The 24370-nt window shown below is 37.2% G+C and overlaps 1 protein-coding gene across 1 annotated transcript in view; it reads right to left on the minus strand.

The window, feature by feature from the left end:
* Positions 1–24370, minus strand: part of RAPH1 (Ras association (RalGDS/AF-6) and pleckstrin homology domains 1) — a gene marked incomplete at its 3' end in the record, with an annotated part of 47027 nt that overhangs the window by 15657 nt on the left and 7000 nt on the right. Inside the window, exons 4-6 of the mRNA XM_009576468.1 lie at positions 18774–18849; positions 11346–11420; positions 687–764 (exon numbers count right to left, since the gene is read on the minus strand). Of these exons, the coding sequence (XP_009574763.1) occupies positions 687–764; positions 11346–11420; positions 18774–18849 (229 nt within the window). The remainder of the gene's footprint in view (positions 1–686; positions 765–11345; positions 11421–18773; positions 18850–24370) is intronic.

Genomic DNA, 24370 nt, shown 5'->3' on the forward strand with positions numbered 1-24370 from the left:
CATTATGCTTCCTTTTTTACACCTTGTTCAGCTGGAAAAGTTAAAATGTACTAGTTGTAATACACTGGTTGGCTTGTTAATTCCCATCTTCTAGCCAGGACAGTTTTTCAGCTTTTGATATATAAACACTAATTGTAAAAGGCATTTTAAGCTACTGAAAAACTCCAAATGTAAAATAAGAATGCTAAATTTCAAGGGAACACTTTATATTCTTTGATAGTGCATCAAGTAATGTCAGTAGACTTTCTCCACTTGGTAACCCCTGTCTGAAGTCTGGAATGCTTGTATTCCATTTATCACTGGAAAATCCTGCTATGCATAATGGGAAGGGGTCTGTAAAGAAAACAGACGCAATTTTTAAATGTGTGACTACTTAATATACAAAAACAATTTCAGGAGGCTAGACCTTCATTTCAGCTCTGGGTGGAAGCTGGCAAAGTTTTCTCAATGTGCATTAGCTGCAAAATAAGCTATTCCTTAAGAAAAATATAATGTTATTCCATATGCTAGGATTTTCTTGATTAGGTCTAGTCTAGATGAGAAAGTACATTATGACTCAAGATCAGAACATTAGAGTGTTCCTATTTTATTTAAGGCAATATAAGGGTAATAGACACAAATGAGAAGAATTTTGCCTGCATTTTCCTGGTGAATAAGTATCTTATAAACCAGTATAAATAACTTACCTTTTTCACTTGTGCCTCTTTAATCTTCTCTAATGCTACCCTAATCTTCTCAGCTTTGAGTTTAGCAGCCTGTTCCTCCTAAGGGGACACAACACACAGAATACCAGTTAACACAAACTTCAGTCTGGTTTTAGTGGATTTAATTTTGAGGCTACCATGCTTTAAAACATGAACTGAAATGCTGATTTACCCACCTATAAATCCTCAACTATTTCTTAGTGACGATGAAGACTATTAATTTTTACGACAAAAAGTGTTACTATGTATTTATCTAACATTTAGAAATACAACTGCCATTATCTCCAAAAGAATGGAGATATACTGGAGGTATATATTTTGTATAGACACATTTGGCATTTCTCTGTTCTTCCATATTTTAAGTAGCCTTGTGCATTGCTACCAAATATTTTAGCATATCATTTATTTACAGTCATAGATTTGGACAACACATATTCAACAAGAGTGCACAATTGAGTACACTCAACATAAGACATAAATAGCACACTGAAACATCAGAATTTAACAGCACACAGAAAGTACAGAAAACAAATCCTAAAATAGGATTCCACACTATGTGCATTGGTTTGGAAGACTTTAAAGTATTAAATCCATTTGCAATAAGTAAGTAGCTTGAACACTCCCTTTATCTTTACTAAATCCAGGCTATATCTCTCCTTGCTTTAAATATTTTAAGAAACATAAAGCAAACAAGCATTTTTTTCTTTGATGCTCTTCTAAGTAAATTATTTTTGTTACAACTGGAAATGCATTAAAAATTCAGATAATTAAATCTATTCTATCTGCTAAAGAATGCTAAAGATGCTAAAGAAATCTGTATATTGTAAGACTAGCAATACTGGTTTTTAATTTCTGGAGATTATTGATATTTCTGTTGAAAGTGGATTTGGAATACCCAGCTAAATGAGCAACCACTCTTTCTAAGATGCCATATGCAGGTTTCAGATTTTAGAAATCTTAAATTGTGGATGTTCATTGTGGCTAATACCTAAAAGAATCATAATTATTTAAGAATCTCTAGAACAATAAAAAAACATATTAAGTAAATGAACAAACAAATCCCCCCCCAAATATTCAATTTCCTTAGAAAAGAAAAATTAAGATTTTTCTCAGATGAAAAGTAGCACAGCCCATCGCAACAACACTCAGCATGCCATAGGCATTTAGTTCTGCATTGCTTTTTGGTATGAATGTAATTGATGGTTTCTTTACCATGTGTTTAGATGGTTCCTTTTCTTGTAAAAGTCAAGATTCAGCTATCCTGAAATCCATAGAGTTTAAGTTTTCCACTTCTCAGTGAATTACTAATATTCCTATCAGCTGCTAAAGGGTATTCCCTATGCTACTTATTGTACTCAATTACTTAACAGCTTTTGCTCCCTCACACCTGTGACCATACTATGCACCGCAAAAAACATCAGCTAGACAGGACAATAGGCTGCCTTGTGAGAAACATAATTCTTTTCAATAAAACGAACCAGTAAGTTGACACGAGCACAAATAATGTGAGCTTGAAACATTATCTGGGAACTCAATTACCTAGGAACATAGGTTTTTATTAGTCTACAGGGAACTATGGCTTTTTATTCACCGTAATGATGGTTGTCATATAGCTTAGAAAGGTTAAATCAGATTAGCATTCTATTAAAAACAAACAGTGCCATGATACCTAGAATCACTTAAATGTAAAACACACCAAGAATTCTAAAATATTCTTCCTCTTTCTTAGCATTAACCATTTTCATCTGTAGAAATAAATTATTACTAAAACCCAAGGCTTTAAATACTTGTAAGTTTCTAGAAGTGATGCTATGCACCTCTGCATTATGAAATCGGCAAGAGCAAAAGACTTTTTTTATCTTATCATACATTTGGAGAAACTCTTATTTATGGTTTAAAAAAGCTGCTCATTAACACAACCATAAACCTTTATTGCTGTACAAAGGTTGACAGCACATTTCGTTTTGCTCTTCACTAAAGTCAAGCAGCACAATTTTCCACCCCATTTCACTGTACACCTGGGCAACGCAACTATCTATAGCAAACCCCAGCAGAAGCACTTTACAGCCACAGCACACAGGCAGCAACAAGAGAGCAAGCAACAGGGAATCAGCTGAGGGCCTCTCATATACCTGCGCCAACACAGCTAAAACATCTTTGTCGATCTCAAAGTTTGTAATCCATCATTCCCTAAAATGCTTTTAAAAATAAATAAATATGTAGACCAAAAAAGATTTCGAGGATTTACTATTTTAATGCCTAACAATTACTTTTCATTTCCCAGTCAATTTTAATGTGGGTCCAAAGACCACGATTTCTTACACTTTTACTAGAGTTTAAAAAAGTCAGTTTAAATTTAAACAAAAACCCAGAATGATGATTATAAAAATAAGAACCGGTTTCAACCAGCAACAAATTATAAAAAGGTCTGAATCTACTTACTGGAAATGCACAGAGGAAAAGGAAGCAAGAATCAGAAATTTCTGAAAGCACATAGTAGTCAAGGATTTTAAGTTATTCAAGTTTTGCTTTATAGTTAGTGCTCAGGCCACTGTTGCATTATTGCTGATGTGACAAACGATGTTTCACTGGAGCAGAAGCAGAAACTATCTATTTTGTTTACTTAAAGACGTGATTTAATGACTACAGAATTCTTCAAAACTCACAACTATTTATTCTATTTCTCCCCTAACAGCCCAAGAAACCAGCCACCCACATCCTCTCCCAAAAACTGCACTCAGACACAAACACAGGCTCTCTCCTCCCCTGTACATGGAACCAAGACAACTCCTCAATGGGAGGAAGCATGTGCAATCCATCCGCTTGTAGTAAGCTAACAATATTTTTCATTGCACGTGGAGAAAGGTGACAGGTGGCAAAAATCCCTGACTGCAACTGTAAACTATTCAACACCACAAACTAACAAGGCCAGGACATACAGTCCAATCACATTTAACTCAGGTATTTATTTCTCCTTTGCTAGTAAATCCTTCTGGTAACAGTGATGCAAGTTAGGTTGCCAAAGGGTCATAAACATGCACATAAATGGCAGGTCTGCTGCCTAGGTCATGTTTCACAAGTGGCGTATACCAATGTAAATCCCTGAAATGGCTGATACGCCTGCCTCCCTTGCACAGCATTACTTCTCACTTATAGCAGTCATAGTGCTGCCATGGCCACACAGACAATTCAGTCAGAGAGCTGATCTGGTCGAAAATTAACGCAGCAGAAAGATTCAGCAGAATCCACTCCTTGATAAGACTGCCTTTATGGGCACATACATGCTATGGAAAAGCATAAAGGAGAAACATACGTATACCCACTGTGTAAAAACACAAAACACAAAGGAGTGTCATTTCCACCTCTGACAGGAAAAGGAGATTCTCTTTTAGTAGCAGTACACGTCACTGCTTTAAGGGAACGACTTCAGGAGTGTTGTTATACTTGCATTTTAAAGCTTTGAGCTGAGATTACTTTTGGTTATGGGAAACATCACACCTGATTTAAAGAACGCTTGGCAACATACTTATGTTAACTTGTTCATCCAAAATATCCTAACATATTGTGAACTAAAATTGAACGAATACAGCTCTGCAATGCAATGGTCTTAAATTAATGACTTTTTATTTGTGTTTTTTTATCAGAATTCAGTTTTCAGTAATTTTAGCCTATACTAAATACTGGAAAGAATAGCCCCAAAAATCTAAAGTTAAGATTTCCTTAATATAATGACAATCACAGTCTCCTATCCCAGTTTCCAGTTAAATGTGCAGTTAAAGATATCCCAGCTGTGTTTTAACATTAAATATGCAAGATGTGTGCTATGACAGAGCTGACCTTGCTCAAATGACTTTATGCCTCACATTTCTAGGTTGGGGTTTTATTTTTTGTTTCATTGTACATTTTTAAAGTGTCATTAACTGATCCCTTTTAGAGAGATCACAGGCAGAATGGAAAAAAAGGGAGGAAAAAAATCACTTAAGAAAGGTTACAATATTTAGGAAAGCTAGTAATTAAACGATAAGAGGTAAGTAACAAAGTCCACATTTCACGTAAGTTAGCAGGATAGATACACAGATCACAAGATGTATAAAAGAAGAGATTTCTTTTATGTTTAATATTTGAAATTTTTCTCTTAAGTCTTTCTTTGAATGCAGATAAGAAGATAACTAAATACACAAGTAGCGTTGACTTCTGAAGGACTAGAAGCAGGTATCCACTGTTTATTTTCCCAGCTACAGTCTAGCCTCAGGTAGAAAGACAATCACCAGTTTGCAAGGACTCTCCTTCCTGCAGAGTTTTTATTGAAACAGAGGTTCCTGTTGCCTGAGAACACCATATTAACATCTCAATTTGTACCCAATTCCCCAGAACTTCAAGACATCTTTATTAAACACATTTATTGTTTAATGTGTATCAATCAGAACATTAATCACATTAATGAAGTGTTTTCTGTTGGTTGTTTTCATTTATTATATTAAAAAAAAAAAAAAAAGGAACACTAGAACAAGTGTGTATGTGATCAGCACTGGAAGGGGAAAGCCAAATGAGTGAATATTAAGAGCAGTTTTTCTGTATTTCTCGACAAGCTCATTAGGATCGGCAGAACACCCCTACCCTAAAAAACAATGTGTGGCAATGGTGGCACAGCCCATTTATAAACAGTGAACTTGTGTTTACAGTAGTAGTTCGTGACCATTCTCAAAACATATGTTTTATTGCATTTCTTCTCAAAATAACCCAGAATAACCTATATCTGAGTAAAGCAGAAAGGGAAACAAGACATTACGCTCTTTCAAAGCTCACTAAATGTGAGTGTACAGCAGCCATTTTCCTGGTGAGGGGTCCATCCTCCCTAAGGTAGACTCATCCCACATTTCTTCCTTCTTCCTTCCCAACTTAATATAGAGTTTCTATACCTCTGGCACATTCCTGACTTATTGTCACCATATTGTATTATGTTAATAAATATGGAAATGCATGTAAAGCAGTAGTGTTTTAGGGGTTCTGTCTGAGAATTATTCACCTGAAAAGTTTTTAAATATTACAATGACACTTACACTGTAGTAGTGCCAAACTTTTCCTTTGTTCTACTTCTGGGCACCATTCACAAACTTTTTGCTATTAGAAGCCAACAAAGAAGATGAATGGAATTTGGAAAGCAGCAGTTATATTTTAAATGCATCTCAAAGTCACACTGGCTCCACAGTCTATTAGGGCAAAGAAAGAAGGCCAACAGATAGATGGCAGTTGCTCATGAACTTAAATGCATAATGGCATCTATGAATCTCTCCAGAACCTCCCTTGTGCTTGATCAAAATGACCCAGTACTTAAGCTTTTCACACTCTCCCCAATGATCTTGGACCATACTACAACAACATACGCTATTTGGCAAAGTATTAATGTTAGAAGTGTGATGCAAAGAAATTTTCACAGACAAACCTGGCAGTGCTACTTTTTATTAGAGGACCACTGCACAACTTTAACAAGATCAGAATTTTATTTGCTTGTAATACCATTAAACCATCTGGTTGGGAAGAAAACTGCCATGCTAGTGTCTATCTCAAACTGAAGTTGAGGAAGAGAGGATGCAAAACCATTACCTCAGCTACCTCAAAGGATGAGAAAAAGCAAAAGTTTGTCAATATCAAAAAATGTGGATGTCCCTATCTCTAGGAAACCTGTTTTTCCCCAATTTTCACAGAATGACTGAGGTCATCTTGCCCAACTCCCCTGCCCAAGCAGAGCCACCTAGAGCCAGGTGCCCAGGACCGTGTCCAGATGGCTTCAGAGTATCTCCAAGAATGGAGACGCCACAACCTCTCTGGGCAACCTATGGCAGAGCTCAATCACCCTCACTGTAAAAAAATGTTTCTTGATGTTCAGACAGAGCCTCCTGTGTTTCAGTTTGTGCCCATCACTTCTGTCACTGGGCACCACTGAAAAGAGCCTGGCTCCGCCCCATCTTCTTTACACCCTCCCTTCATTGATGAGATCCCCCCGAGCCTTCTCTTTGCCAGGCTGAACAGTCCCTGCTCTCTCAGCCTCTCCTCACAGGAGAGATGCTCCAGTCCCTTCATCATCTTCGTGGCCCTTTGCTGGACTCTTTTCAGTAGCTCTGTATCTCGCTTGTACTGGGGACCCCAGAACTGGACGCACTACTCCAGGTGTGGCCTCACCAGTGCTGAGTAGAGAGGAAGGATCACCTCCACCCACCTGCTGGCAACACTCCTTCCAGTGCAGCCCGAGATATCATTAGCCGCCTCTGCCGCAAGGGCACGTTGCTGGCTCATGGTCAACTTGGTGTCCATCAGGACCTGCAGGTCCTTTTCTGCCGAGCTGCTTTCCAGCTGAGTGGTCCCCAGCATGGACTGGTGCACAGGGTTGTTCCTCCCCAGGTGCAGAACTTCACAATTCCCTCTGTTGAACTTTGCGAGCTTACTGTCAGCCCATTTCTCCAGCCTGTTCAAGGTCCCCCTGGATGGCAGCACGACCCTCTGGCATCACAGTCATTCCTCTCAGTTTGGTGTCATCAGCAAACTTGCTGAGGGCGTACTCTGCCCCACCATCCAGATCAATAATGAAGATGTTCAAGAGGACTGGACCCAGTATTGACCCCTGGGTACACTGCTAGTTACTGCCCTTCAACTAGACTTGCTGCCACTGATCACCACCCTCTGGGCCCAGCCATTTAGCCAGTTTTCAGTCCACCTCACCGTCTGCTTATCCTGCACATACATCAACAGCTTGTCTATGAGGGTTAGCTTGTCTACAGGGTTAAGGCTGAGCGAAAGAGAGCACCTAGAGGGGACACTGGAGTGGTGCTGGAATTGGGCAGCCAAAGGCAAGCTGGAGCAAAGAGATCAGGGCTGAGGAGTAGTTTTTGATGTGGGCCAGAGGTGGGGGACTTAGTCTGAGCCAGAAATTAGGGTTAGTGTTTGGCCCACTATCCAGATCATTAATGAAGATGTTAAAAAGTATTGGACCCAGTATTGATCTCTGGGGTGCACCACTGGTTAATGGCCTCCAACCAGACTTGATGCCATTTCGAAGGTATGCTTCAAGGTATGGCAGAACAGAATCTTATTCAGGAGGGACATACATTCTGCTGTGCCCCTGAAAGAATACTCAAACCAGATTTGACAAAGCTAGTAGTGATGAATAAAAAAAACAAAATGCATTTGCAAGGAATTTCACTGGCTCTTTATCCCTTGAAGCATCCATCTGCACTAGATTATCTTCCTGCTTGCCTCTGAACAGGACCTGTCTTGTAACAGCTTCTCACTGGGGCTACCTAAGACAAAAAATTATAGAAGAAAAGGTACTAGATCTGGGACCAGGAAAAAGCAAGAAAGCGAAGAGGGGGGCGGGGGGGGACGGAGACCAAAACCAGGAGGGAGAATAGGCCTTAGAAACCACAGTAAGGAAGTTTGAGTGTGGAAAGAAGACTTCAACATAAGACTACAACATAACAGATGAGGCACTAGGATTGACTGGTAAGGAGTTTTAGCTGTACAAAAAGCTCGACTGATATACTGAACAGAGCAGAAACACAAATTTAAGAACATAGGCTGTTTGTCTAGCAATGTACCCACAACAGCTTATTATAACTCATTCCAAGACAAAGGTGACATTAAAACTACACAGGAACATCACAATAATCACAGTGGATTAGTACAAAGCAGCTTGTTGAATAAGAAATTTATATCATAATTTTCAGCGTTGCACAACACACTGCTACTAACCACCTACATCCCTCTTGTGGTTTCCAGGTGTGGCCATCACAACTTCATCAAAAACTGGCTGTAGGAGGCTGAAGTTTTCAGATCACACTTACATCCTTTGCAGATTAGAAATCAATTGCTGTATTTTTAAACTGAATTAAAAAAAATCTCAGGCAGATGCTTCATTCAAGAATGAGGACATCTGAATCAGATTGACCCAAGATGCATGAAGCCTACTTCACAACTGATTTATTCAAAGGTCTGAAGGGATTACAGTGTGCAGTAACCAAAATCTACAAACCAGGGAAATCAACATTCATAAGAAGAGTATTTGCCTTTCATGTCAATAAGAAAAGAAGAATCAAGTACTAGATATTTGGGAAGAGAAGGTACAACATGATTCCTTTTCTCCAGATGCTGACATACATATCTGAAGCATTACATCATTAAATCACCATCATCTGGCTTTCTGAATGTAGTTTCAGCTTCACATGCATCAGAATGGTAGAAGAAATGGTAACTTCAAAATCCAGCATATTACATTTCTATTTCCTATTTTCATGTCCTAAACTGGGATATATTTGAGCCCTGAATACTCTCTCAAATTTATTTCTACATGCTCTATATTTCACAGCCATAAGCTTAGTTTTCAGTATTCATTTGATGGCTTAATTCCAATCCTATAGGGAAACACGCTTGCAGATTTGACGTTAAAGATACATTGCTTTATTTTCAATATTCAATAACCTACTTCTCTGACATGCTTTCACTTCTTTTTGTTTTCAAAAAAAAAAGGGTTTAAACACTGTGTGAACAATAACACACGGAGTTACATTTAAAAATGAAGAGACCACCACAATGAATAGATCATCTTCTGTGCTGAGATCTGCCCTATGCTGCGACAGGAACTGTATTTGTGCATGGTTGTAATGCAAAAGGAATCTAGTCCATGACTAGAATTTTTAAAATTAGTTATACTACCAGAGGACAAAAATGGTATTATCATTCCCCAAAAGGGTCTCCAGTCTCAATATAAGAGGTAGACAAATCAAAGAAAGGGAAGAATACAAGAAACAATAAGACAATACGAAATAGTTGACGAGAGACACCAGCATAGAGCTGCAACATGATCCTACAGTTAACTGATCTAACACCTTGCTACAATTGCAAGGAAAAGCCCCGTTTCTTGGGACTGCTTGTCTCATACTGGGGCTTATCTAATGTTACAGCAAGCCGAAGAGACCTAAGCAGCAAGTGGACTTCCATTTCATCATTTTACTAAAGATATTTCTATCTGCAGGAGGTCAGAAGAGAACCAGTAAGTATCCACACCAGGACTGTGTGCTCAGTGGTCAGAAGTAGAAGGCACAGCTGTACTGACACAGTCCTAAGCTGAGCTAACAACAAACATTATCCTCAGAACATCGGCAAGCTCACCATAAGCACCTGACTCAAAGGGCTACAAAGTCTAATAAGCCAAGACAAAGATTTATAAATCCAAACATTTAACTTCAAGAGTCTATTAGGATCACTGATATGAGGTAGTTCATGGTCATATGACACAATGGACTTAATATTTTATACATTTTTTTTAACTGAAGTTGCATATGCTAACCAACACTCATCCTGTACATAAATAACCAGAAGGGAGGATATGAAAACACATGGAGATGAAAGAGAGAAAATTATGGTTTCTGATTGTGCCACAGCCATTGTTAATCTATTTGCAATCAAGCAACATTTGCTGGTTTGGTGGCTGTTTACTTTGTTGGGGGTGCAGGGGCAAGGAGCTAACAGGGAGAAAGGAAAGAGGTATGGACTTAAATTTTAAGCAAAAAAATCACAAGAGCAGAAAATTACTTGATTTTGGCTGTTTATATTCCTCTAGAAGGAATTTGAAAATTTGTTGTCAGGATGCATGCTGAGCATTTTGATAAGAATGTTAAGGTATTTAAGAAAAAGTAGTAAACTAGTTCTAAACTTTTATTGGAAAATACAGACTACTTATGCCCAGCAAACATTATCCTTCTTGTTTTGAAGTCACCAAGGTACATTTTTTCACTTCAGGCTTGCCTGAGGTTTCTCCTTTAGAGTGTCTATTTTAGAAAAATAACCCAAGGAATGGTTTGCAGTAGGTAGTAGCGTCAGACATATCTGAAACTTCAGCTACTGAACATTTAAAGTTTTCTCAACAACATGAAGCTATATGTTCTTCATCCCAGCTTGTTTTTTCATCAAAGGGATTTATAGCTTGCTCCATCCCTCCTACTCTAGTTTCAAAAGGAAATACGTATTGAAAATGTAATTCTTAACAAACTGAATCAGAGAAAGTGAAAGGCAATTTGTGCCCTCTTAGTACATTATTGACCTCTTTCCTATAAAGAAAATTAATTTATAATCAGGATTTGTACATACTTGGCTCATCAGACCACTGTCTTACTAGGATATTCTCCCCACATTATATCAAGACAGCATTCAAAATGTTAAAAAAAGGATCCCATTACTTACTACAGTTTATCTTCAATACAGTAAGTGAATTTTAAGGATACTACTGCCTTTTAACAATACTGAATACTCCCACATATTTTCCACAGCTGTGATCTTTTTTGGTTTTTTAAACTAGTGAATGGGAATAGGAACATAAGAACTTCTAGCTCAGTACATTTTCTTTTCAGCTAAGGCATTTTATCTGCTGCACGGCTATTAAGTATTTGCCAAGAACTTGAACACTTTGATAAATCTGCAGAGACATACAATAAAATTCAGCCTTTAAAAGCACCTTGGACAATCAGGAAAATCATGTAAGTAAACACACAAGTTCCTGGAAAGGGCAGGGGTGGGAAAAGCATAGCATACACCAAAAGCATTTTTTCTACACAGAAATAGTCACATACAGGTGGAAAGAAGAAGCGTCACCTTGGTCAGCAAATGAGAAGGCTTTCCTGCAATGTTTCTCAGAAGGAGGGAGGTTTCCCTGTCCAAATAGGAGTGCTTGTGCAGAAAGAAAGAGAAAGAACATAAGTCAAAAGAAGTCAGTATAGTAATTTTATAAGTGTCTTGATTACAGAAGATAAAGTAGAGTTCAAGGAAAAAACCTCTACATCACCACTTTACTTCCCTCCCATAAGAATGTGAACATTCTCAAATACTACAAGCCTAACACACTGATATAAAAGCAGTTGTGCAAATAGAGGACACACTTTTAATCTTCCCCTGTACAAAATGTCACACAATAGAATTACGAAAAGTTTTGCTTACCTGCTACTGGTTTCTTTTCTGCAAGAGACAACTTATTTTTAAATACATTTAGAACTATAAAAGTAAGAAAACATGCACTTACAATGCTTTTCAAAATCCTGTCCAGTCTTCTAAAACTGAACATTCTACTTCTATTACACAAATGTAAAGCCACAAAAAACTGGTCATCCTGGAGACAAGAAACTGGTTTCGCGCTTTCTACACTGGCTGCTGCTTCCATAGTTAAAGAAAAAAGATGTTACCGTAATAATAATCCAAACCTGACTTACAATTAATTTTCCTTTTTTTTTTTTTTTTTAAAAAAAAAGGACGTAAGTCTCTCTTCTCTTGTACAGTCCAATTTCTGTAATCCAAGAAGTTGGAAACAAATCTCCATATTTCTCTTGGATGAGTAATTAGCAGAAAATGTATTTTACTCTGTCTAAAAAGCGGACACAAAATCAGTAGCACCCAGTAGAGAAGGACTTCTCAAAAGGCAAAAATCAGTTAATGACAGTTAACAGAGTGATTATCTTCTCCAGCATCTGCTACAGAGGAACAACAAAACCATCAGCCCACAGGAATTTGCAGAACCACGTAGTCACAAGTCTGCTAAGGAAATTAGGCTAATACTGTGGCACTTAACAAGAGTATTAAGTATATCTCCTGTGCACCACCACTGTACTGCAAATTTTGTCCCATGTGGCTGCATCTGTCTCAGCTTTATTTGTGTTGATTGGTCCAATGCTATGTAGAACAAGGCGTGACAACTGAGCAGCCTACTATACTCTTGTTTAATAATTAGCTGCACAGAATCCCCGTCTCTTCTTCACAGCCACAATAAGGTATAGTCTCCTGAAAAAAATGAAGAGACCATGTCTACAACTTCATGCAAGGCAATATCAAATAGTTTGGTGATACAATTCCTGCAGGGGGAGTTTACTTGATGTGACTGCCACATGCTGGGATGAGTAATTAAGGATCTGTAGCAGGCTTTAAAAGTTACAGCTCAGAAAAGACTCTACACAGCATCTGAGGTAAAACCTAGGCTTCAGCCCAAGCTCCACCTGGTACTTAGCCACTAATATAGACACAGGTTATGCTACAGACTGAATGAAGATTTTTCTGCCTGCAGATTAATTACTGTCTGCGCCTACATCATAAGTTTTAGAAGCACAGCAGTGCTGCCTATTGGCAGATTTTTCACACCTCAAGCACACACTGGTGAGAGCTTTGTGATGCAGGACCTGGTATAATTAAAAGGTCTCGTGCACTGTTTACAGTCATACAGAATTCACAGATTAGACTTCCTGACACACACCATTGTATCATTTGGGACCGATGAACTAACACATTCTGCTTTTTCTACATACACAAGATTTCCAGCAACTTCAATGATACTTAAGAAAGGCTATCATTTAAAGAACAGTTAATTTACTCAGCCTGAGCAAGCCTGAGGTGATGCTAACGTTGCTGGTGAATAATACAGCTTTGCTTAACTTGAAGGCAGACTGATCCTCTTTTTATGATTTCTCTAGGTGCATTTTTACTCTGAATTGTATCCTTTCCTACACAGAAGCTCTAACTTCACACAAAGTCAGTTTAAAATGGTCTCATTATAACATATTACTACAGAACTTCTGGAATAAATTGATTGGCTCAATCCAAAGCCCAGAAATATACATAAAAACCGAAAGATAAGTTCAAGGAAATTCTTTTAAAGAGAATATTTCTCCTACAGAGAAACTCAAGGCAGATTGTTTAACCTTCTTCCTATCGTTGGTCATTTTGGCTGTTGCCATCTTGCATTTAAGTACATTAAGTAAGTTCCTCCACTAAGGAACTTCTACTCTATCCAGAAATGGGAATGCCATGTATTTCTTACAAAATAATAACCACTGGGGACTTTGCTAATACGCTTTCCAGATCTGCGGCAAAATATGAAAACCACAGATAACCACAGGAAAGTTATTCTGGAAATCAAGAATGATGGTATTTCATGGGAACTGGTGTTGGCCAGTAAAATGTGAAGTAACAGTGTGATGACAACTACCTATGTGAATCTGAGCTGGAGAGACATGTCTAGAAACAGGAAGGCAACAGTTCTTTGCAAGACACCTTTTGTGCTTGGCTCCTTCCTACTGCCTAACACATCCTGCGGTACTGCAGATACCCAAAAGTTAGAACGGGCAGAAGTAGCAAAGCAACAGGAAAGCCCAAGTTCCAGGAATTATAGTGTGGCTAAACAACAACTATGTGCACACTACATTTTTAAAATATTTGACCTGCACAAACTATTAGAGAAAGAAAAAAAAAGTTTCATTTTAGAACAACAATGTGTTACTCTCACACAATCCAGAGTTTCAAAGCATTTAATCTATTTCAAAGGAAAGACTTCAGCTCAAACATCAAGCTTTGAGGTGAACAAATACAGGCTCCCAGGAATATTCGATTGTTCTGGGGAAGATAAATATTTTGTTATTTGTTCTTAAGATACTACAATCACATTAGACCGCACAGAGGATCTAAATAGCCCACTCTTCCTCTCTACTTCTGGAATTCAAATATACATCAAAGCTCTGACAATATAAATGCCTGACCTTTCCAAATAAATTAACCTACTTTTCTGGCCCAATTACTTCTCTAGATTAAAAATAACACCAATGAAATCTAGGAAAACAAAAACAAAACATTAATTACTCCTAGGTAGATATTTCTAGTCTTCTACCATGAAAAGCATCTGTTCTCCTTCCACCTGCTTCCATCACAACAATGAGAACTCATGCCCTGGCAACAAACTCGTCTCTCCCCCAGTGCATCGACTTAGGTTCATTTAGGATATAAAAATAATTCCAATTACACAAAGTAGTATGTCCCATCCCCCTCGCCCCCGCAATGCCATGCATTTTTCTATCCTGTTGCAGTAAGCTGACTGCTTCCACAGTACAAGGCCATCATTTCTCATAACGGGTATCTTCATTTTAAATTTTTTTAAAATTGTCACGCAACCAGAATACTAAAATATCCTTGGAAGGTAAAAGTAGTTTGAAACATCATGAAAGCATGAAAATTTGACAAAAGCTTCAGAGAAGGCGAAAACGTGCAGTTCTTTATACTAAGCATGAAGTTATATAAGAACTAGGTTGTAACAGTGTTGGAAGAGTATTTAATTGCTGCATTCACTAAAATACTCAGTGAGGCTTATTCAACATGAGTAACACTCAGTCAAAGACTTATATAACATGTGCACAGTCCAACGCTAGCTATAATTCTGTACTTCTATTAGAGCGTTTTTTAGAGGCGTATTTTTTAGGTATAGGATAGCTTTCTCAATAAAATCCAGCCATCAGTTATAGCCATACCTTTTCATAAGTTTTTGTATAAAATGACTAATGCAAATGCAGTACAAATGAAAAAGCTTCCCAAAGTTATTTCCACTATACATAGAAAAAATTCACTTAATAGGCATTAGCAGACAATAAAATTTTCTACTAAAAGGGGATCTATAAAACCACTCTGTCAATAGAAGAATTTTAAAACCAACACTTATACTTTGATATTTTAACTGATGAACACAGAGCCAGACTGCACTTCGGATTCCCAGTTAATCTAACAGCACCACTGCTCAGGCAAAACTCAAAATACCATAGCCTGGTGAGCATCCACGAAGGGAAATGTCATAGGGCCTTAAGAGGATTCTTAAGAGGCAATAAGAAACTTTTCTCCTTGTCACGTCATCAAATCATGTAATTGGCACTTCCACAGAAACTGTTTAAGTGAAGAGTCTGTCGATATAAACTGTGCTACAAGACTTTACAACAGTAACACTGGACAGGCCATAACACTAGCCATGCTGGAGACTGAACCTCAGTCAAAAAAGTTTGTTTCTTTATAATCTTCAGAAGATACTCTTCCTTCCCGAAAAAAAAGCAAATATGAAGCCTACCATATTTGGTAGGTATTGAATATGCTTGCAACTTCTTTTTGTACCAAAATCACTTCTTTTGGAGACAATTTTTACACAATACATAAAAAGCTATTCAATTATGTTTTAGTGCTTCCTCATAATATGGAACAGACTTTGAACTAAGTTTCAGAAACTCAATTTACTTCAAAAGACCTGCATAGAGAAAAAAATAATGAAAACTATTAAAAAATGGGAAAATTATGTTTTTAACTCATTTTATACAAGAAGTATAAGCAGACATTGCAATGATGACTGTTTTGGACTGTTTTCTACAATAACTCCCAGCAGCAATTATTCTGAGTCACACCAAAAACTACAGATGTTAAAAAAAAAAAAAAAAAAGAAAATCCTCAAAATACTAGAAAAGATATGCTGATCAGAACATTAACATTCTATAAAATAAAATGTATACCTTTCTCAAGGGATGACAAAACAGCTGTGCACAAGAGTATAAAGTAGAGAAACATTTTCAAGTTAAAAAATGGGGTATATGATCAAAATATCAGAACTAACAAAAAAGCATATAAATAAGCCTACTAATGTTTCCATAATGAACTGTGGCTGGTATTGGTAATCACAACATAGAACACTAGATTTGAATAAAATTAACATTTAAAAGTTCAGGATGCTGTTAGGACAAAAAAATTTAAATCGTTTTCATGTGTAGTTCATTCAGCAAAGACAACTAGCCTTGATGTTTATAAAAACGGGGAATACAGTCTTGTTCCAAATTACGTTTTGGACTTCCAAGATTTCCTATATCTGTTCTTTGAAGACAGCAATGTGACATCCATTTTCTTCAGGCCTAAATACCAGAACTTCATGGACCAGCTGTTGAATATTGCATTTCACAGTGTTTTCAGAGAACTCAACACAATACTCCTCTTAAATACAAAGTAGCTGCTTATGCCAGAAAGTTTTTTCGATGTTGAAACATTTTTATACCCATCACCAATCCTACATCTATGAAACATGTTTGCTAAACATGATAGAACAGATGGACTACCAGGAAAATGAAAATACCTTTCAGATTTTCAGAATATAAGTGGTTGCATTATACAATTAAATGACAAGTAAACCTATACATGGCCAAAAGCTCAAGATTTTCTCCCCTATTACCCTTGTCAGTTCCTTTATGAAAAGTTCAGTGGGTTGTTTCAATTCTTGAAGTTCTGAGGTCTTAGGATGAAAGCCAGTTTCAAAAAAAAAAAAAAAACAAAAAAAAAAACCAACCACCAACTGAAATGATTTCTAAACTAACACTGAATTACTGAGCATGTTAGAATTATTTAATTATTTTTTGCAGACAGTAACTGATGGGTGCTTTTTAAGAAGTAAAGATCCTTTCAGAAGAGGTGACACACTGAGCTGTCTAGCTAGGTTCTGAAGGATGCAGGCTGTGTAGCCCATCTTGCAACTGTAGCAGACCATCAGTTCACAGGTAACATGCTATACACGTTGTCTCATTTCTACTTGCGCATTTTTGCAAAACCTTGACAATCACATTCATATCGAACACTGATCCATTTTCTTGTTACACACCTGATTATCACTTAGTACAGAAATGGGACAAATTTAGAAAGATTCTCATCACTAAGAGACAGCCTTGTATCTAATTCCTCTAATTTTAAGGTAAGGGCTCAGAATACATGCATTCAAGGTGCCAAATATGTTCTTTACACTGCCAATTTACAAATAATGAACAAAGAACAAAAACTGTGTAAGAAGGAAGTATAAGAAAAACATGACCTGGCAATCTTCTACAGTATTCTATCTTACTGTTCTAATGCCTTAAATATGTTAAATAGAAAAACTCCTTTCTGGTTAAATATAATCTGTAGGTTCAAAGACATCATTCACTCAAGGTATGTAAAACAGAATAACTTACCTCAGCACATCAAAAAAAAAAAAAGACAATGACAAGACACTAAGGACTTGTGTACATAAATATCTTGCCATATTTCTTGCAAAACTCTTTAACAACTTAACATTAACACATACATCTAATGAAACCAGCTGGTGGCACTCTTGTGCCACTATTTTGGATTTAGTATGACAGTTGAGAAATACTACAAAAATCTTTTTTAAAAGCTTCCTTCTGTTCCTAAGAAACAAACGAAAACGAGGGAAATGTGAGTAAGCAGTGTCCAATAGAGAGCTATATGCTTGCAAAACTTTGTTGAGAAGATAACTACTATAGCTTGCATTTCAACTACATCAGTATGTTGAATTCTTTAGACTCCAGCTTAAAGAATTAGAATCCACTATTTTCAAAAGAGAACTCAAGGATTAAAAACAGTTTAAATATAATTTTTGTAATTTTGTCCCAAAGGGGGACAAAGATTGGAAAAGAGAATCAAATTTTTCTTTGCAAACTCTTTGAGATTATGTATTCATATGGAATGTATAAGAGCACACAATATAAAGTGGTGAACATCTAATTAAACAAATCCACTTTCTGCTTTCCTTTGCAATGGGGGTTGTTTAGTCTGGAGAAAAGGAGGCTGAGGGGAGACCTTATCACTCTCTACAACTACCTGAAAGGAGGTTGTAGCGAGGTGGGTGTTGGTCTCTTCTCCCAAGTAACAAGTGATAGGACAAGAGGAAATGGCCTCAAGTTGTGCCAAGGGAGGTTTAGATTGGACATTAGGAAAAATTTCTTCACCGAAAAGGTTGTCAAGCATTGGAACAGGCTGCCCAGGGAAGCGGTTAAGTTACCATCCCTGGAGGTATTTAAAAGACGTGTAGATGTGGCGCTTAGGGACATGGTTTCGTGGTGGACTTGGCAGTGTTAGGTTCACAGTTGGACTCGATGATCTGAAAGGACTTTTACAACCTAAATTGGAAAACCTATGATTCTATTCTATGATTGTATGACTGCCAAGAGCAATCATGCTTCAGAAAAAAAAAGTTAAGTATATTTTAAGTAGCTTTGCCCAATTAATAACTAGAAAATAGGCAATGATCAACTTAAAGACAACTAAAAAGCTTGACTATAATGATATACATGGTTACCTTACTGCACTGTTGAGACACTAATGAATTAAACTCAAGTCACTAATGTGATTTTTCTGTTGCAGGCAAATTGACACAACTATTGACATAAACTGAAGCCATATAAACATGTCATAATAACTTACAGGAGTCAATTCAGCTTCCTCTTCTAGAAAGTTAATGGGATGCTTGGACTGAGTGATGGAATGTCCCATAGAAACAGTAAAAATGTAGGAAAATGGGGAGGGTAGAATGCAAAAGGGGAAGAGGGGAAAGGGAGGGAGGAGAAAGAAAGTCTTTATTATCACTCAGAAGAGGGAAGAAAGAAGCAGTGATGACAATTAACTTAAGCAAAGGAAACAAAACTAGATTAAGAAGTTTCAGTATCCCTCATCCAAATTTCTCATGGACAAATGATCAATGACTTGAAGACAAGAGGAGATTCAGGCTCTCTCCCATGGGAAGGGAGAAGGAGATAGGATACAATTATGTTTCCGACCACAGTAAGAGGGGAAACAGTCAATAACCTCAGATAAAAGCACTGCAGTAAAACATCTGCAGGCACACACAACACACTTTTTCTACCTTTTTTGAAACAAATTGGAAAATAAACCCAGGTAACACTCTCTTTGCACAACCACTTGCTCACTAAGCCAACAACTGAGAGTTAGATTCTCTAAACACTACAAACAGAAAAAAACATACTGTCACTTTACAGAAGCTTATCTGCTTCCCATACCAGTAAAAAACATAATACACTCTGGTGACAATTACTAAGTATATATAAGAACAACTTCCACTTAGTAGAGATTTATCTTATTTCCAGTTGGTCATACTATTTTAGATGTCTGAGTGCCCTCATACTGTAATTAATTTAAAAAGAAATGAAGAGGAAGTATTTCTGTATTTCCATAATCTTCAGTAAGGGAAGGGGGGAGGGGAAGACAAGACATTTGTGACTCAGGACAAAATGTTCATGATAGTGACAAGTTTCTTAGTATGAAATTGTTAAGGGATCAAACATTGAATAGTGTGCTACTAAAAAGTGGAGTGCCTAAGATTTCCAGTGTGTCATCCAACACTTGCTCCTTTTCCTTCAAAGGTACAGAAGTATTTGTTTCAGGCATGTTAATTTTGGTAACTGAGTTACACAGTTAAGGTTTGACAGATGCAAAAGGGGTTACAGTTTATTCTTATCAAAACCTCAGAAAAGGAAAATAGACAGAAACTGAAGCGGCAGCATTAGATAATGGAGGTGTCTGATACTTCCACATATAAGATGTGTTTTCAATTGCTTATAAAAATTTTGACAAGATATAACCACTAAGACAGAAATTTTTCATGATAGGTTACTGTTATATGATGATTACTAGTCGTTTACATTAGACGAAGCATTTCCAAGAGAGGAAAGGAAGGTGCATCTCATTTAAAATATAGATGTTTTTAGAGACCTCTGCATGTCTGACCATGAAATAGATTATTGGCAGGGGCATCCTCAAAGACTTGCTTTGAGCTGTCCCATCGGAAGTTACCCAAATTTGTCTGACCATAAGCCTTTAGAATTAAAATGGTAGTCCATAAAGTCTCAGTGAAGTCTGGAGCATCACAATTAAAAAAACTCAAGGCTGCATACTCTCACAGAGCACTGCCCAGCCCTTCAACTGGACTGCACACTACAAACCTTGAGCAAAAGATTGGCTAAGTTTGAGAATGCTTGGCTCCGTGGTGGGAGAGTACAGCAGCCTTCTCGAAATTGCAATGCCTGGCTGCTGCAGAGCGTATTGGAGCCAGACACGGGAAGTGAGAATCTGGAGCTATTATTCTGTGCTCCCAAGCGGCCAACCCTCCTCCTGGAACTCGTGCAACTCCATTTCACTGGAGGCAACTGGAATTTCCTAACTCTAAGTGTTCAACTTCGCAACTTTAAAAAAAAAAAAAAAAAAAAAAAAAAAAAAAAAAAAAAAAAAAAAAAAAACAAAGAAAGAAAAAAAAAACAATCAGGACTAAAAAAAAAAAAAATATAAATTCACAGCAAGTATTTCTTAACTACCAGGGACGTTTATAACTTCATGCCAGTTCTGGCAGTTACAGTCTAAACCTATTGAAATTCGCTGCAATTTAAGAAACATGTCTGTGGACATTTCCAATTAAGAAACTGCTGCACTGTGTGCATGAGGTGCAGTATTCGCTAGTCCATGAGCCTCCCAGGTCAGGTTGTGATGCCTCCCTGTCGAACACAAGTTCCTTGGGACACAGCAGGACAGAAGGGATTGCAAAAGCTAGTAAACATTTCAGTTCAAGCTTAGTTTCACTACTGGTTTTCAGAAATTTAAGACTAAACTGCCACAAGAAAGAGGCAGTCCTAACCTTCCCCCAACCATGTGCTCTCACATCTCTTTTGTGGACAGCAGTGATTCTGACCATGTGGTCCAGTGGATCAATGAACAACTAATTCAGAAGGATTATTTTTCAGGGAGACCACAAGCTGATCCAAATCACTAGGCAGCTGCACAAACACTAATGGCAATACAAGATGGGGCAAGACTCCCCAATTCAGCAGTAGCATGGACCTTAATTAGCACAAACCAGACATGAAATCTCAAATAAAGTTTGTCTGCAGGGAGGAGGTTTCAAGCAGTGGAATTTTCCCAAAAGAAAAAAAAACCGTAACAAGCAAAAATAACTAAGATGGAGTATAATTTAATGGAAAATGGTTGTCTGATCTGTCCCAAAAGAGATGCATTAAGTGGAAAACTCAAGGAAGGAAAAAAAAACACCAACCCCAAACTTTAGTAAGACTAATTCACGTGTAATTGCATCAGTTAGAGAAAGAATATCACATACTTCATCCTGTGAAGGGCTCTACCTGCAGCACAGAAAACAAGACATCAAAGCAGCTAAGAAACCTAAGGAATAAAAGTACACGTAGCTTTAATTGGTTTTGTTTGAATCTGTTGCTTTTTACACTAAGTAGTAACTGTGTAAAGTAACATTTACTTATATGTCTGTTGACTTCTAAACTATGAATCAGTCCTAAAAAAAAAAAAATTACTGTAGACATCAAATCATCCAAAGATCCATCACTAGAAGAGAATAGGTATACACAGCTGGGGAGTTAAAAGTCACAAATCTATGGTTAAAAGCAGATAAGCCATATGAAAAAAATTAAATGTGCATTCATAAAGCAAAACACTGATGTGGCTGGTCTAAAATCTTGAACAACTTTTACAAAGATGAGACTAGTAAATGTCCAAACAGGAAACTGTAGCCAAGACTGTAAATTCGGTTAACTAAAAATGAAGACTTTTCTTTGTATTTGCAGACTTTTATTATACTATAACAGACTAAACAGCATGCACAAACTGACATAGCTAAAAGGCCAGTTCTCAGTTGCTTCTTCAGAACATGAAGCCTCATTTTTTTGGGTTCAGGCTCCTTTACAAACCTGACAAACCCTAATTTTCATCCTGTAAGCTAGAAGTATATGCAACTGAAGAAAATGGCATAAATTCTTTTCTCCTCTTAAGCATTTAATGTTCCACAATCAGCTGCTGTGTTCTTAATTTTTGTCATCTGTTCCAAATTTGATTTTTGGCAACCTGAAGTAAGGACAAACAAGTAATCTGTTGCTAATTTCCTACAGATGTAGTATTTCTCTTCCCTAATCTAATTAGATGCTGCAGAAAAAGTAAAGGAATTTGTCTTGGTTTTAAGTGGACTGGTGTACTTACAAAGAAATTGGCTGTTTTAAAAGCTCCATTAATTAATCATACCTTGTAGAGCAATATCTTCACTGGAAACTGCAACCGAAGTATAAAAGTCCCTGCAGTGCTTTTGACAAAATTTGGTAAACACCGTAAGGCAAGAATTCTCATTTCTCAACTCACGTCTAGTGGCTTGGTCCAAGGCTGCTTCTTCCGAGAGGTATGTTGCCTAGATTTACTTGGTCATTGATCTATTGTTATTTTGTCTCTTGCAGATGAATCTAGTAAGAGTTCCAACCTCTGAGCAACCATTTTCTTTGTTTGTCTGTATCAATGATACAATTTTTTCTCAATAAATCCTACCATAAACACACGTATTTTTCTAAAGTGCTGTGGAACCAGCATGAAAGCAGAGAGATTTATTTTAAAATGTGGTTATTTACACAGCATCCAATTCAAACTGTCTTCTACAACTGATGAAATCTGCGATAGCGACTTCTCTAATCAATGCTTGTAAAGAGGCAGAAGGGGAAGCTAAAAGGATAAAAAAGGTCACTGGACTGCACACAACTTCCATCAGCAACAGCAGCTGTTCTACTGATAGCATTACTAATCAAAACAGCACATGTACATACACACACAGAAGCCTAACCACTTTAAGAGGGTACCAGCTCAGCTGACTACCACTGCCACTAGCTCACATTCTTTTCTTGTAATAGGCAAGAGTCTACTGCAACTGGAAAGTGAAGGCTGATGAACCTTGAACTGTGTGCCTTCATCTTAAAGAGTCAGAACAGCTGGAGAATAGAAACCATCAAGTGTTTGGTATCTCCAGAAGAAAACAATGGAAGAAAGGCCAAGCACACTGTAGGCAAATTCTAAGTGATATAGTATAACTTCGCTGGCAACAGTCATCTCACTACTGCCACATGCAAGGGGCTAGCAGGAAAGTTTCTGAAGAAGCAGTTTTAACTGCAGATAAATGTATTCGGGATAGCAGAGTTTGAGTAATTCAGTTGCTTGTCCACAAAAGACTCCAACATCACAGAACAACCAGAAAGAACAGCATTTAGGCATAGACAACGCCTTTAGTGTTCATACTTAAGATAACAAAATATACCATAACTGTAACTTTTGAGGTGATACCAGCTTTGCCAGCCAGCTGTGTCAAAGAAGTATCATACAGTCCATTTTCCTGTTCCTTCCAGGGAGGGAACTTTTAAGCTTGTTCATCAGTGTGAGGCAAAGTTGACAGGCAATCTCAGAAGATAAATATATTCTTACATGTTTTATGGTTCCTGCTACACTTTAATTAGTGACCTCTCCTATGAGGAAAAAAGTTACAGGGTAAATTTTAAATTCATGGCTATGAAGTAAGTTGGAGACACTGATCAGAGAACCAAGATTTATTATAAGGAGAACGTTTAGGTTCTCATTTTTCTTTCACATATTTTAAATCTATACACCCCAATTTTTAAAACCTACCATTCCATGCATGTGCAGTAATTTAAACTTTTAGAACGTCTCCCTTGGATTCCAATTCAAAATTCTTACCAAAAAAAAAAAAATCCTTTCCCATCATTTGCTTTGCAGATTCCGTAAGTATAATGTGGAAAAAAAGTTTAGGTGCTAGTTTTGCAGGCATTGGGAAGAGTGTATTACTAATCTTTGGATTCTAGTGCATCATATGACGAAAACTGTTTTACTGTCATACATAAGCCTCATGATGAATAGCCAAGCACATTTGATTACCAAAATACGTAAGTATTGTTTATATTTCTTAAACTAATATGTTTACCACAGAGGATGTTTTGAAAGCCTCCAAAAATCTGGCAAGTGAAGAGTCATTTTACATGTATTTCAAGAACATTTGAAAACTGGACAGCTCACACTTCTTATGCCAAGAAAATTGAAAGCCAAAGTAATGCTTCAAGATGATAGACATGCACAATTTTCCTTTACTGTTGACTTATTAAAAAACACTTTGTGACTAATAATCAGAAAAAAAGGAAGAGGAAGAGATGGTCTAATTGTGTTTC

This window comes from Fulmarus glacialis, unplaced genomic scaffold (genome assembly GCF_000690835.1).
Source record: "Fulmarus glacialis isolate BGI_N327 unplaced genomic scaffold, ASM69083v1 scaffold2434, whole genome shotgun sequence".
NCBI classification, from domain to species: Eukaryota; Metazoa; Chordata; class Aves; order Procellariiformes; family Procellariidae; genus Fulmarus; species Fulmarus glacialis.